Source organism: Epinephelus fuscoguttatus, linkage group LG20 (assembly GCF_011397635.1).
Source record: "Epinephelus fuscoguttatus linkage group LG20, E.fuscoguttatus.final_Chr_v1".
Taxonomy (NCBI): Eukaryota; Metazoa; Chordata; class Actinopteri; order Perciformes; family Serranidae; genus Epinephelus; species Epinephelus fuscoguttatus.
This window is the reverse complement of record NC_064771.1, coordinates 36,630,978-36,646,849: the sequence shown is the minus strand read 5'-3', so window position 1 is coordinate 36,646,849 and position 15,872 is coordinate 36,630,978. Positions and strand designations below refer to the sequence as shown.

Sequence of the window (15,872 nt, the reverse complement as noted above, 5' to 3'; positions counted from 1 at the left end):
TGATTTTGGACGACATACTATACTATGATGTTTTATTCTAAATTTGGACGACATGCTATACTATGACTTTTTTTCATGATTTTGGACGACATACTATACTATGATGTTTCATTCTAAATTTGGACGACATACTATACAATGACTTTTTTTCATGATTTTTGACGACATACTATACTATGATGTTTTATTCTAAATTTGGACGACATGCTATACTATGACTTTTTTCATGATTTTTGACGACATACTATACTATGACTTTTTTTTCATGATTTTGGACGACATACTATACTATGACTTTTTTTCATGATTTTTGACGACATACTATACTATGACTTTTTTTCATGATTTTGGACGACATACTATACTATGACTTTTTTTCATGATTTTTGACGACATACTATACTATGATGTTTTATTCTAAATTTGGACGACATACTATACTATGACTTTTTTTTCATGATTTTGGACGACATACTATACTATGATGTTTTATTCTAAATTTGGACGACATGCTATACTATGACGTTTTTTCATGATTTTTGACGACATACTATACTATGACATTTTTTTCATGACTTTGGACGACATACTATACTATGACATTTTATTCTAAATTTGGATGACATACTCTACCATGACATTTTTTTCATGATTTTGGACGACATACTATACTATGATGTTTTTTTCAACATGTTTGACTACATATGTTACTATGACGTTTTTCATGATTTCCGACGACATACTATACTATGACTTTTTTTTCATGATTTTTGACGACATACTATACTATGACTTTTTTTTCATGATTTTGGACGACAAACTATACTATGATGTTTTATTCTAAATTTGGACGACATACTATACAATGACTTTTTTTCATGATTTTTGACGACATACTATACTATGACTTTTTTTCATGATTTTGGACGACATACTATACTATGACATTTTATTCTAAATTTGGACGCGATACAATACTATGATGTTTTTTCATAATTTTGGATGACATACTATACTATGATGTTTTTCATGATTGTGGACAACATACTTTACTATGACGTTTTCTCATGATTTCGGACGACATACTATACAATGACTTTTTTTCATGAAATTGGACACCATACTATACTATGACGTTTTTTCATGATTTCTGAAGACATACTATACTATGATGTTTTATTCTAAATTTGGGACGACATGCTATACTATGGCGTTTTTCATGATTTTTGACGACATACTATACTATGACATTTTTTTCATGACTTTGGACGACATACTATACTATGATGTTTTATTCTAAATTTGGACGACATGCTATACTATGACTTTTTTTTCATGATTTTTGACGACATACTATGCTATGACTTTTTTTTTCATGATTTTGGACGACAAACTATACTATGATGTTTTATTCTAAATTTGGACGACATACTATACAATGACTTTTTTTCATGATTTTTGACGACATACTATACTATGATGTTTTATTCTAAATTTGGACGACATACTATACTATGACACTTTTTCATGATTTTGGACGACATGCTATACTATGACTTTTTTTCATGACTTTGGACGACATACTATACTATGACATTTTATTCTAAATTTGGATGACATACTCTACCATGACATTTTTTTCATGATTTTGGACGACATACTATACTATGATGTTTTTTTCATGATTTTGGATGACATACTCTACTATGACGTTTTTTTCATGATTTTGGACGACATACTACACTATGATGTTTTTGCATGATTTTGGACGACATACTATACTATGACTTTTTTTTCATGATTTTGGACGACAAACTATACTATGATGTTTTATTCTAAATTTGGACGACATACTATACAATGGCTTTTTTTCATGATTTTTGACGACATACTATACTATGACATTTTATTTTAAATTTGGATGACATACTCTACCATGACATTTTTTTCATGATTTTGGACGACATACTATACTATGATGTTTTTTTCATGATTTTGGACGACATACTCTACTATGACGTTTTTTTCATGATTTTGGACGACATGCTATACTATGATGTTTTATTCTAAATTTGGACGACATACTATACTATGACTTTTTTTTCATGATTTTTGACGACATACTATACTATGACATTTTATTCTAAATTTGGATGACATACTCTACCATGACATTTTTTTCATGATTTTGGACGACATACTATACTATGATGTTTTTTACATGATTTTGGATGACATACTCTACTATGACGTTTTTTTCATGATTTTGGACGACATACTATACTATGACTTTTTTTTCATGATTTTTGACGACATACTATGCTATGACTTTTTTTTCATGATTTTGGACGACAAACTATACTATGATGTTTTATTCTAAATTTGGACGACATACTATACAATGACTTTTTTTCATGATTTTTGACGACATACAATACTATGATGTTTTATTCTAAATTTGGACGACATGCTATACTATGACTTTTTTTCATGATTTTTGACGACATGCTATACTATGACGTTTTTTTCATGACTTTGGACGACATGCTATACTATGACTTTTTTTCATGATTTTGGACGACATACTATACTATGATGTTTTATTCTAAATTTGGACGACATGCTATACTATGACTTTTTTTCATGATTTTGGACGACAAACTATACTATGATGTTTTATTCTAAATTTGGACGACATACTATACAATGACTTTTTTTCATGATTTTTGACGACATACTATACTATGATGTTTTATTCTAAATTTGGACGACATGCTATACTATGACTTTTTTTCATGATTTTTGACGACATACTATACTATGACTTTTTTTTCATGATTTTGGATGACATACTATACTATGACATTTTTTTCATGATTTTTGACGACATACTATACTATGACATTTTTTTCATGATTTTGGATGACATACTATACTATGACTTTTTTTTCATGATTTTTGACGACATACTATACTATGACTTTTTTTTCATGATTTTTGACGACATACTATACTATGATGTTTTATTCTAAATTTGGACGACATGCTATACTATGACGTTTTTTCATGATTTTTGACGACATACTATACTATGACATTTTTTTCATGACTTTGGACGACATACTATACTATGATGTTTTATTCTAAATTTGGACAACATACTATACAATGACTTTTTTTCATGATTTTGGACGACATACTATACTATGACATTTTTTTCATGACTTTGGACGACATACTATACTATGATGTTTTATTCTAAATTTGGACGACATGCTATACTATGACGTTTTTCATGATTTTGGACAATATACTACACTATGAGGGTTTTTCATGACTTTGGACGACATATTATATTATGACTTTTTTTTATGATTTTATGATATACTATACTATGACATTTTATTTCTCTGATTTTTGATGCCATACTTTACTATGATGTTTTTTCATGAATTTGGACGACATACTATACTATGACTTTTTTTTTTTATCATTTTGGACGATATACTATACTATGAGTTTTTTTCATGATTTCTGAAGACATACTATAGCATGACGTTTTTCATGATTTTGTCGACAAACTATACTATGATGTTTTATTCTAAATTTGGACGACATACTATACAATGACTTTTTTTCATGATTTTTGACGACATACTATACTATGATGTTTTATTCTAAATTTGGACGACATGCTATACTATGACTTTTTTTCATGATTTTTGACGACATGCTATACTATGACATTTTTTTCATGATTTTGGACAACATACTGTACCATGAGGTTTTTTTCATGATTTTGGACGACATACTATACTATGATTTTTTTTCATGATTTTGGACTTCATTCTTTACTTTGACGTTTTTTCATGATTTTGGACGACATACTTTACTATGACGTTTTTTCATGATTTTTGACAACATACTATACTATGACTTTTTTCATGATTTTGGGCGACAAACTATACTATGATGTTTTATTCTAAATTTGGGCGACATGCTATACTATGACTTTTTCATGATTTTTGACGACATACTATACTATGACTTTTTTCATGATTTTTCGACATACTATACAATGACTTTTTCATGATTTTGACGACATACTATACTATGATGTTTTATTCTAAATTTGGACGACATGCTATACTATGACTTTTTTTCATTGTTTTGGAAGACATACTATACATTGACGGTTTTTCCTGATTTTTGACCACATACTATACGTTGACATTTTTTCATGATTTTTGACGACATACTATACTATGACTTTTTTTTTCATGATTTTGGACGACATACTATACTATGACATTTTTTTCATGATTTTGGATGACATACTATACTATGACTTTTTTTTCATGATTTTTGACGACATACTATACTATGACTTTTTTTTTCATGATTTTGGACGACATACTATACTATGATGTTTTATTCTAAATTTGGACGACATGCTATACTATGACGTTTTTTCATGATTTTTGACGACATACTATACTATGACATTTTTTTCATGACTTTGGACGACATACTATACTATGATGTTTTATTCTAAATTTGGACGACATGCTATACTATGACTTTTTTTCATGATTTTTGACAACATGCTATACTATGACGTTTTTTTCATGACTTTGGACGACATACTATACTATGACTTTTTTTTCATGATTTTGGATGACATACTATACTATGACATTTTATTCTAAATTTGGATGACATACTCTACCATGACATTTTTTTCATGATTTTGGACGACATACTCTACTATGACGTTTTTTTCATGATTTTGGACGACATACTATACTATGACTTTTTTTTCATGATTTTTGACGACATACTATACTATGACATTTTTTTCATGACTTTGGACGACATACTATACTATGATGTTTTATTCTAAATTTGGACAACATACTATACAATGACTTTTTTTCATGATTTTGGACGACATACTATACTATGACATTTTTTTCATGACTTTGGACGACATACTATACTATGATGTTTTATTCTAAATTTGGACGACATGCTATACTATGACTTTTTTTCATGATTTTTGACGACATGCTATACTATGACGTTTTTTTCATGACTTTGGACGACATACTATACTATGACTTTTTTTTCATGATTTTTGACGACATACTATACTATGACATTTTATTCTAAATTTGGATGACATACTCTACCATGACATTTTTTTCATGATTTTGGACGACATACTATACTATGATGTTTTTTTCATGATTTTAGACGACATACTCTACTATGACGTTTTTTTCATGATTTTGGACGACATACTATACTATGACTTTTTTTTCATGATTTTTGACGACATACTATACTATGACTTTTTTTTCATGATTTTGGACGACAAACTATACTATGATGTTTTATTCTAAATTTGGACGACATACTATACAATGACTTTTTCATGATTTTTGACATACTATACTATGATTTTTTATTCTAAATTTGGACGACATGCTATACTATGACTTTTTTTCATGATTTTTGACGACATGCTATACTATGACATTTTTTTCATGATTTTGGACAACATACTGTACCATGAGGTTTTTTTCATGATTTTGGACGACATACTATACTATGATATTTTTTTCATGATTTTTGACGACATACTCTACTATGACGTTTTTTTCATGATTTTGGACGACATACTATACTATGACTTTTTTTCATGATTTTTGACAACATACTATACTATGACTTTTTTTTCATGATTTTGGACGACAAACTATACTATGATGTTTTATTCTAAATTTGGACGACATGCTATACTATGACTTTTTTTCATGATTTTTGACGACATACTATACTATGACTTTTTTTCATGATTTTTGACGACATACTATACAATGACTTTTTTTCATGATTTTTGACGACATACTATACTATGATGTTTTATTCTAAATTTGGACGACATGCTATACTATGACTTTTTTTCATGATTTTTGACGACATACTATACTATGACTTTTTTTCATGATTTTGGACGACATACTATACTATGACTTTTTTTCATGATTTTTGACGACATACTATACTATGACTTTTTTTCATGATTTTGGACGACATACTATACTATGACTTTTTTTCATGATTTCTGATGACATGCTATACTATGACGTTTTTGCATGGTTTTGGACGACATACTATACTATGACGTTTTTGCATGGTTTTGGACGCCATGCTATACTATGACGTTTTTGCATGGTTTTGGACGCCATGCTATACTATGACGTTTTTCATGATTTCTGCTGACATACTATACTATGACATTTTTTCATGATTTTCAACGACATACTATACTATGACGTTTTAAATGGTTTTGGACGGCATACTTTACCATGATATTTTTTATGATTTTTGATAACATACTATACTATGACGTTTTTACATATTTTTGGACGACATACTATACTATGACTTTTTTTTCATGATTTTGGATGACATACTATACTATGACATTTTATTCTAAATTTGGATGACATACTCTACCATGACATTTTTTTCATGATTTTGGACGACATACTCTACTATGACGTTTTTTTCATGATTTTGGACGACATACTATACTATGACTTTTTTTTCATGATTTTTGACGACATACTATACTATGACTTTTTTTTCATGATTTTGGACGACAAACTATACTATGATGTTTTATTCTAAATTTGGACGACATACTATACAATGACTTTTTTTCATGATTTTTGACGACATACTATACTATGATGTTTTATTCTAAATTTGGACGACATGCTATACTATGACTTTTTTTCATGATTTTTGACGACATGCTATACTATGACTTTTTTTCATGATTTTGGACAACATACTGTACCATGAGGTTTTTCTTTGTGATTTCTGATGACTTAACATAGTATGATGTTTTCTGTAAAAAAAAAAAAAAAATTGATATAAAATATTTGGAAATTTTTGCTCACCTAACAAATGCTTTTCACGGGAGTGCAGGTGCTGAGTAATGTATTAAATACAAACAAACTGAAAGTGAATGTATTTAAATGGATATTTGGATGATTTAAAAATAATGCATGCATTTCATGACACATTCAGGGCCCGCTGGTCGTACCCTGATAAACTGCGCTGTGGAGGCTCCCAGTCAAACTCGAAGATGATCTTGCTTGGTTATTCTACTGATGCATCCAAAATGACTGTGGTATTGATTCATTGATGTTAAAGTGTGACACAAACACAATGACAGAAACTTAAACAGACCAGGGCTCTACACACTCACAGTGCTGTGTGTTAACACTTAAATCATGACCCAAATATATTTAATTTAGAACACAGGAAACAAAAATTAAACAGGCAGGCCTACCTACAGGCATATAAACACAACACAGTCATCTAAGAAATAAAAAGGCTCTATAAAATGAATATGCTGTGATCAGGACACGCACGCACGCACGCACGCACGCACGCACGCACGCACACACACACACACACACACACACATGCAGTTGAGTTGAGAAAGGTACCTTATCTAGCAGCAGGAAGAGCAGGCCAGTGGGTGTATGGCAGTGGCGGTAGGATGCAGTTTAAATACTACTGTGCACTGAACACACACACACTGTACATGCAACAAGGCCGGTGAAGGTTATGATGGGAACCGACTCTGTTCCAGAAATGCTGACATGAGAAGTGTAACCAAATGTGCAAGGAGAGCCTCTGGTTAATGTGTTAAAGCACGGGGATGATCACCGGGAGCACTCGTTCTTCTGTTAGGATGTGGTGAATTAGCAAAGACGACCTCTTTGGAGAAGTTTCTAAAGTCTGACAGAAACATCTGACGCTGCCACAAAAGTTAGTTCAGAGTTAAAAGCTGTTCTTTAACCTCCTGCTCTATAAAGATAATTCATTTAAAAGAAGCAGAAGAAAATCACATTTGGTTTTGAAGCTTATTTTAATTTAATGAAACAGGAGGAAAAAATGAAATGCTTCTTTTTAATTTTCTCTTGGAAGGTTAAAAACAAAAAAAACCCCAGAAACAACCAAAATGTCCAACTGAGTTAATTTATTAGATCCTTTAAGAGTAGAAAGTCACCATACATTTGAGGTCATCAACATTAAACCTTTTGGTGCCCTCAAATCATGCACGTCCATAAATTCTCTGTACAACTTTTTCATTCTTTTTACAATAAAACCCGTCAAAATAAAAGCACATCAGCTGATGTCGGAGTTATCGGGCCACAGGTGGTTGGTGTGCTATCTCTGCAGCGATGGCAGTCGTACCTTGGGCTTAATTTAGTGGAGAAAGAAGAAACACTGGCAGCTTCCTGCGGTTTGCTCTCGACTTTTGTCTCTAAATTCATCAAAACAGAGATGGAGAAAAAGGGGAGTTGGCAAAGCTGAGGGGGAAGACGAGTGTTAGGAGACAGACAAACAGAGAGGAGAGCAGAGAGACAGCAAGGAAACATGTCCACAGTGCAGATATGTCTGTCCTGACTTGAGTCTCATTTATAGAAACGCAGCTGACACTGAACAGCTGCTGGCAACACATGTAAAATATCTTAAAAAAATAACTGGTAAGGACGGACATTTCTGCAGAGCAGGGGACGCACAAGGAGTCTAAACGTTCACCTCTTCTCTTTGGTAAAAACTACAGGGACCAGATTTCTGTGTAAACCTCAACGATATGAGGAAGACCAGTTCTAAGTGGGCTCGTTAGTGGACATCAGATGTGGACAGAGGGACAGGGGTTAGTAAAGACAGGCACTAACTGGACGGACATACAGACAAGCAGACCAGCATCTTTATTTAGCACAGAGAGAATCAGACAAACAGTCTTTTATCTTCAGAACATGATGCTTTTACTCACTGGGCTTTTTTTTTACTTTTTAATTACAAAGACAACAGAAGAAGAAGAAGAAGAAGAAGAAGAAGAAGAAGATGAAGGCTGAATGAGGTTTCAACATCACATTAACTCCTCCCCCCTTCATGGCTGCACAAACATGAGCCCCGCATACACGGAAGACTCTGATTGATTATGTTCACAGCGCGGACACCTCGATTCAATCACACGTTCATCAGACAATCATTTCAGGGGTGGAGAGGAGGCGGGGCTTCTGGGGCTCCTCAGAGTTTTACAGTTCACATTTAGTAGGCCTGGTGGGGATCCTTGATTTGCAGTTAGAGCAGCACATATTATTATGGGATGGATTAAACGTGGCAGATATATCAACTGTTGTGTTGAACTCCAGCAGAGCGAAACAAAAACCGGTTTCTGGATTAGTGATGCCGTTTATGACTTAAAAATAATATCAGACGATGTTTAGGAGGCTGGAGTGAAAATGAGTCATCTTCAACAAATGCTGAGGATGACTCTGGTGTCAGAGTGATGAAGATACAAAAGAGGATGCAGCTCTACAGGATGATTTCATCTTGATTTTTGCAAATGTAAATATTCAGTCTGATGTCTTAAATCATTTGAAATCATTCTGAGCCCTGAATGTTTGAAGCGTCTGGCTCCGCCCCTGAGTCATTATCGGTCTTAAAGATGAACTAATTTTCAAAATTCTAACATGTTATTCCTCTGGTCTCTGGCAGCCCAAAAATATTAGTAAAACTCATAAATGCTGTCCCAAATCCAAAAACTAGAGTCCTCGCACTCAAATCTGTGATGTCATCAGGTATAAAGTGCAAAGCTGCTCCATAAAACGCTCCCTCCAGGATGCGGTCGCTGAACACAAATTCAACCAATCTCTGTGAATTCTGCGTGACCTATTAATTTATATAGATTCACCACAACTTTACTTAAAGGGATAGTGCACCCAAAACTGTAAATTCAGCCATTATCTACTCACCCATATGCCGAGGGAGGCTCAGGTGAAGTTTTAGAGTCCTCACATCACTTGCAGAGATCCAAGGGGAGAGGAGGTAGCAACACAGCTCCACCTAATGGAGGCTGACGGCGCCCCAGATTCAAACGTCCAAAAACACATCATTGAAACCACAAAATATCTCCATACTGCTCGTCCGTAGTGATCCAAGTGTCCTGAAGCCCCGACATAAAAAGTTGTTTGGAAAAACCTCATTTGAACTCTGTTTTTAGCCTCATTGTAGCCTGTAGCTCTGACTGCCTCTCTGTGCTTGCATTGTATTTGCCACACAACTTTTTATGTCGGGGCTTCAGGACACTTGGATCACTACGGACGAGCAGTATGGAGATATTTTGTGGTTTCAATTATGTGTTTCTGGACGTTTGAATCTGGGGCGCCGTCAGCCTCCATTAGGTGGAGTTGTGTTGCTACCTCCTCTCCCCTTGGATCTCTGCAAGTGATGTGAGGACTCTAAAACTTCACCTGAGCCTCCCTCGGCATGTGGGTGAGTAGATAATGGCTGAATTTTCATTTTTGGGTGCACTATCCCTTTAAATGTGATGATTTAAAGGGTAAAATCTAATTTTATTGTTGAGCTGCGTGCAGCGTGTTGATTCTCTCTGTTTATCATCAGACTGCTGCAGGACCAGAGCTCAGAGTCACACACACAGTGACAGGGCTAACTGTTAGCATCACACTGCTTACATTACCCATGATTATTTATATTAACAGAGTCGAGATGTTTCGGTGTTGATGTGTGATTAACGGCTCTGTGTCGGACGTTAACTGCTGCTGCGAGGATTCTGCCCAAGTGTTAAATATGACGAGTAGTGACAAGATCATATTGCTCCTTCTGTGCCACTTTGAACGGCAACAGCTGGTCGCCTGCGGATTTTAGGCTGCAACAATAAATGGTGAACGATGTTGTAGACGACGCTGAGAGCAGCCCGAGGAATGTTTTGAGTTTATGGAAACATTTTCTGTTTCAGAGCTAGATGTTGTCCACAAAGCAGCTCCAGATTTTATGCTCTCTGACATCACTTCACAAATGTTAACTGAACTTTATGAGACCATGGAAACAGCAGGTTGGAATTCTTCATTTAAATTAACGATTCACAGACGTGATTGAATCGGAGGCGCTGAACGTGCACCGAGCCAAACAACAGTACCAGTTGTCTTTTCTTTCATGCATGAATGATGGTTCAACAAGGCCGCAGAATTTTTTATAGTCGGCCAATTACGTTTTCAAAATGTGATTATTTATTCTGATAAATACCAAAGTGACGTCGTCCGATTATGAAACAGAAAGAAGCAGCAGACTGAGACGTTTGAGCGGCAGCAGGAGTCAGAGAACGTTTCTTTGCTTCATGAATAAGTTTCAGCACCACACTGAGAAACGTCATGTGATTCAAGGACAGTCGACCCCATTCAGCCTTGGCATGATATTCACACACTCCCACAGATATCGACCCTGAGCCTCCGGGTGTGCGTGTCTGAGGACAGCGTCCCTCCACACCATGATGGAGGCCGAAGACGTTAGAGTTCACACACAGTCAGAAATATAAACTTTGATAAGGTGCGGGTTTTATTGATTAAATGAACTGATCATAGTTAGGTTACGACAAGCACTTCTGTATGGCACATTTATGTACAGTAAACATCCCTGTCACATCGTCTGCGTCCTGTGAGTTCAAACATTTACATCAGCAGTTCACTACTCGTGATACATGGCCTCTCGTCTCAGAGGATACAAAAGCTCACAGCATCAAAAGCTCAAATGTTAAATACTGAAAGAGCCAGTAAAATATTGATTATGTCGTTTTCACATGAAAATCCTCGTCGTTATTTCACACCCTGATTTACATGTTCCATTACATGGTCATTCTGATGGAGAGCACTGACATGTGGAACCAGGTTCCTCTGCTGGGGAAATATAACCCCCAGCCGTGTGTAAAACAAATGTACATGCATGAAAGACAAGCAAGAGATACATTTTCCTCACAGAAAATGTCCGTCACATTGATTCTGAATATTGGACTGGCACAGAGGCTGCTGCACCGAGGCGTCGCCGGCGGCCCGCTGTGGCTACCGGCCAGTTAGGCAGCACAGGGCGGGTCAGGAGGGGGGAGGGGAGATCAGAGAGGCGGGGGAGGACACAGACCAAAGCCTCTTCCTCGCATTGATTGGCTCAGGGAGAGTTTATTGCCGTGAGTGGGAGGCGGGGGAGGAGAGGGTGAGGATGGGGGAGGGGGGTGGTGGAGGGGCAGCGAGGTGCCTGTCCTATCGCATCGTCTGGCTGAGTCTGTTTGTCTGTCTGTCCTCACACTGTCGAAATCAATTTGCCCTCTGTGGAACTGCGGACACAGAGAGGGAGAGGCTTCCAGGTGGGCTGGCTCAGAAGAAACAGCAGCAAACACAACACGGACACACGGAGGGGGCGGGACCACGCCGACCCCTCCCACATCAGAAATAAACCCCACACTGGATCTGACCCTGAACTCGCCAGCCTCTGACATGGTGGCTGGTTTCAGTCACATTCAAGAGAGATTTACACTTCGGCATCAAACACATACCCTACGCCATGACCTACGCCATGACCTACGCCGTCAGGGTGAGTGAAAACATTTTTTCTAACTTTAATCTACTTTTATTTCACAGATAAGAAACAAATTGTGATGACAATACAGCCTCCACAAAATAGCATTATAAGTCCTGTGTGTGACTTATTCTTATGAGTAGAGGAAAACTCCGCTAGCTGCTAGGCTAATTTATACAATGTAAAATGCCATAGGCTTGTGCTAATAACTTTAGCATGTTGTATTTGTGGGGAAAATGTCTCTATTAAGCCATGTTTAATGTGCGTTTAATGTGCGTTTTGGATCAACTAAACTTTACAGCACTTCACATAAACTCTGTCGCCGACTAGTGTTATGGACGTGAACTGCAGAGTGACACAGACACACCACCACACAAGTATAAATGCTCACAATGGCGAAGGCTACGGCGTAGAGCTGATGCAGAACTATAAATCCACCTTAAATGTGAATAAGAGGGTTTGAAGCAGGGATTGGGTGGGTGGGTGGGTGGGTGGGTGCAGTTAGCAAGTGCAGGAGCTACTGGAGCTGCATGGTGCATGGGGAGGAGCTGGGAGGTCAAAGCACGAGTGTTTTGATATTAATGAACAAAAAGAAATCAACTGAAGACAGAAACTAAATCAACCCAAAAACATGCCTTAAAGTATCATCTACTTCTACCATTAAAATATATATATATATATATATATATTTATATATATTCTCTGCGATAGTCCTGAGAGGTGACCTCACAGAGCCAGCCGTCCACCAACATGCAGTGTTAACACTATGATATTATAACTTATCGTCCTATCAAACAAACAGAAGAGAAAACAGAAACAGAAGCATGTGTCTGCAGGTCACCAAACATCCCAGTCCCTCACCGCTCCACCTTCAGCTGTTTGACCACCTGCTCAGTTCTCGTTCAGTCCGTCCACTCAGAGGTGTGTCCTCCTGAGACCCCAACTTTTGTTTGGTACACTTTTTTTTAATTTCTCCCCGCTATTCAGGACCAGTAGCACCCGATAAATATGAAAAACTAAGTCCTGTCTTTGTAGTATTTGTAATAAATGGCGTCCTCATACCACTGGGTTTATGTTTAATAGTCCTAGGTGTGTTTATTTCAATGCCTCAACACTGCTCTGCAAAAACTAAGTTACACACAATGCAACGATTATTCAATGTCCTCAAACAAGACAATAACTAAGTCCCAGTGTCCTCAGACAAGCACTTCCCGATTAACAACGTCTTATCTTGTTCCTGGTGATTGAACTGGTCACGTGTCGTCATAAATAAAAAAGTTTCAACCATGACATGTGATCAGGTTTTGGACCATTTGGCTGCAGACTGACTCGGCAGAGATGGCAGCCATCTTGTTTTTACATGGATCGGTGTGTTGTGCTCTTACTACCACTAGATGGCACAAAAGTGTCCACGAACGAGGACAACAGGTCTGAGTGAAGCTGAATGAAGTATAATAATGTCATGATATGAGGACGCAGGGTCTCAGAAGGACATGGACAATCCCTGCGCCCAGCCAAAAGGACACAACCCCTCACTGGCTTCCCACCCACAAACACTTCTAACTGCTATCAATCAAAGTGGAGGCGCTGTCATCCAGTTTTTATGGCGCAGGGTAAAAAAAAATAAAATCAAGACTACTGAGAAATCAGCAGAGCTCCTGATCTGACCAATGATGAGCCAGCGCTGGAGACTGAGAGGCCAGTGGCGGGAAACTGAAGTCGACACATTATTTTATTTGTCATTTTGTTCATAAACAAACATTTATATTATAAACTATTTGAAAGTTTGACCAGATGCCTTTGTTGTTAGATTTTATTAAAAAATAAAGTGCTGAAAAGACTTTTCACATTAACTCAAATATATTGTTGAGAAAGGGAGTAAACATTCACTCATTACCCAGAATGCTTATCGCCTATCCTGAGTAAACATGTCTCTGATAATGTGCATCTTATATTCATGATGCAATAAATGTTTTTACTTTGAATCTGTTGGGAATTTTCAGCCTCTGATGAATTCTCAGTTCTCAGTAGTCTGAATTTTGTCCTTTACGCTGTGCCATAGTTTTTCAATATATTTACAGTGGATGATTTGAACTGAACTGAACCTGATTTTTGTATCAATGGAAAATAAAAAAATATCAGCTGCAACAAATCGTTCTTCTTACCTTGTGGGGAAGCGGGGCTCGTACTCTTCAACCGCCTGCTGCGAAGACAGAGACAGACACAGAGTTAGTCCTGGAGTTTATCCTGAACCAGCATACTGGAACAAACACTCAGGCTGGAGTTGGGCTGGGGGATAAAATGATGTGTACAATATATCCATATATTTTCAAGCAAGATACGGATAAACACTGTTTATACTGATATGGGGTCAAGTCGCTTTACATAACGCCGTTCTTCACAGAGAATCTCCCGACAGATGGAAAACCACTTTTTAACTCCGCCCACAAAGGTTTTTAATTGTTTCAAACCTACTTGATACTTTTATCAGTCATGTTATAGTTTTTATAAAAGTGCTCGTGACTCTCAAATGTGGCTTTGACCTGCAGCTCAACATGAAGACAACACTGAGATATATATCCTGTGTATCACCTGACGTTTTTGTGTGTATCGACCTGCCCTACCCTGAAGACTGGAGACAACTGAAGAGCTGCAGTGAGCACAGCGGCCAGCAGGTGGCAGCAGAGAAACACAGCAGAAGAGACTCTGCAGCTGCAGCTCATCGACTGAACGACTACAAACCTCTGTTAACTCTGCAGAGATGTGTGTCAGTGACAGAACATCTCAGAGTGAAGGTTGAAACACCCTGTTGCTCTTTGTGACTGTTGATTCAGTAGGTCAAGAGATGTGAAACAACATCTAAATAAATATGTTTTGGTGTGACTGGAGTCCTGACTTCAGATTCAAACACACACTTTCACGCTGTGGACACACAGCTGTGTGTCTACAGGAACTTTTCAGGTGTTCGGACATACAGATGATCCAGTGGAAGCATCGCTGACATGCATAACGCCGACTCCTTAAATGTCAGCAGAGATGTTTCCATCCTGAGCGCTGTGAGGCGGAGGAACACTTTAAGTTGTTACATGACTGCTGAGCAATTAAGCATCGCCCACATGTAATGTTCCAGGTGAGGCGTGGGAGGGAAGCTGATAGAGAAGGGTTCAGCGTTGCATAAGTCTGATTCTGCCTTCTGAAAAGTTACCCCCCCTCCTCCCTCGTTGATGCGGCTGCCTCCTCTCTCGCTCTGTTATCAGCTGGACGCCTGTCAGAAGCACGTCCCTCAGAGAGCCAGGCAGCCAGGCGCCACATCCCACACTCCACCCTCCGTAAACAGGAACATGATTAACTATGAGCAGCAGAAGAAGAGACGTCCTGCCTGAAGCTATCTCAGGTCAGCAGCGCTC

General features: G+C 37.0%; 1 protein-coding gene across 11 annotated transcripts in view; it reads right to left on the bottom strand.

Moving 5' to 3' along the window:
- Nucleotides 1-15,872, bottom strand: part of baiap2b (BAR/IMD domain containing adaptor protein 2b) — a 121,231-nt gene that overhangs the window by 19,717 nt on the left and 85,642 nt on the right. For 4 of the 11 annotated variants that reach the window (XM_049563315.1, XM_049563317.1, XM_049563322.1 and 1 more), the window contains one exon: nt 14,631-14,668. In XM_049563315.1, coding sequence (XP_049419272.1) covers nt 14,631-14,668 — 38 coding nt within the window. Of the gene's footprint in view, nt 1-8,055; nt 12,224-14,630; nt 14,669-15,872 lie in introns of those variants that run through there. The other 7 variants (XM_049563316.1, XM_049563325.1, XM_049563324.1 and 4 more) reach the window with 5 other exon arrangements.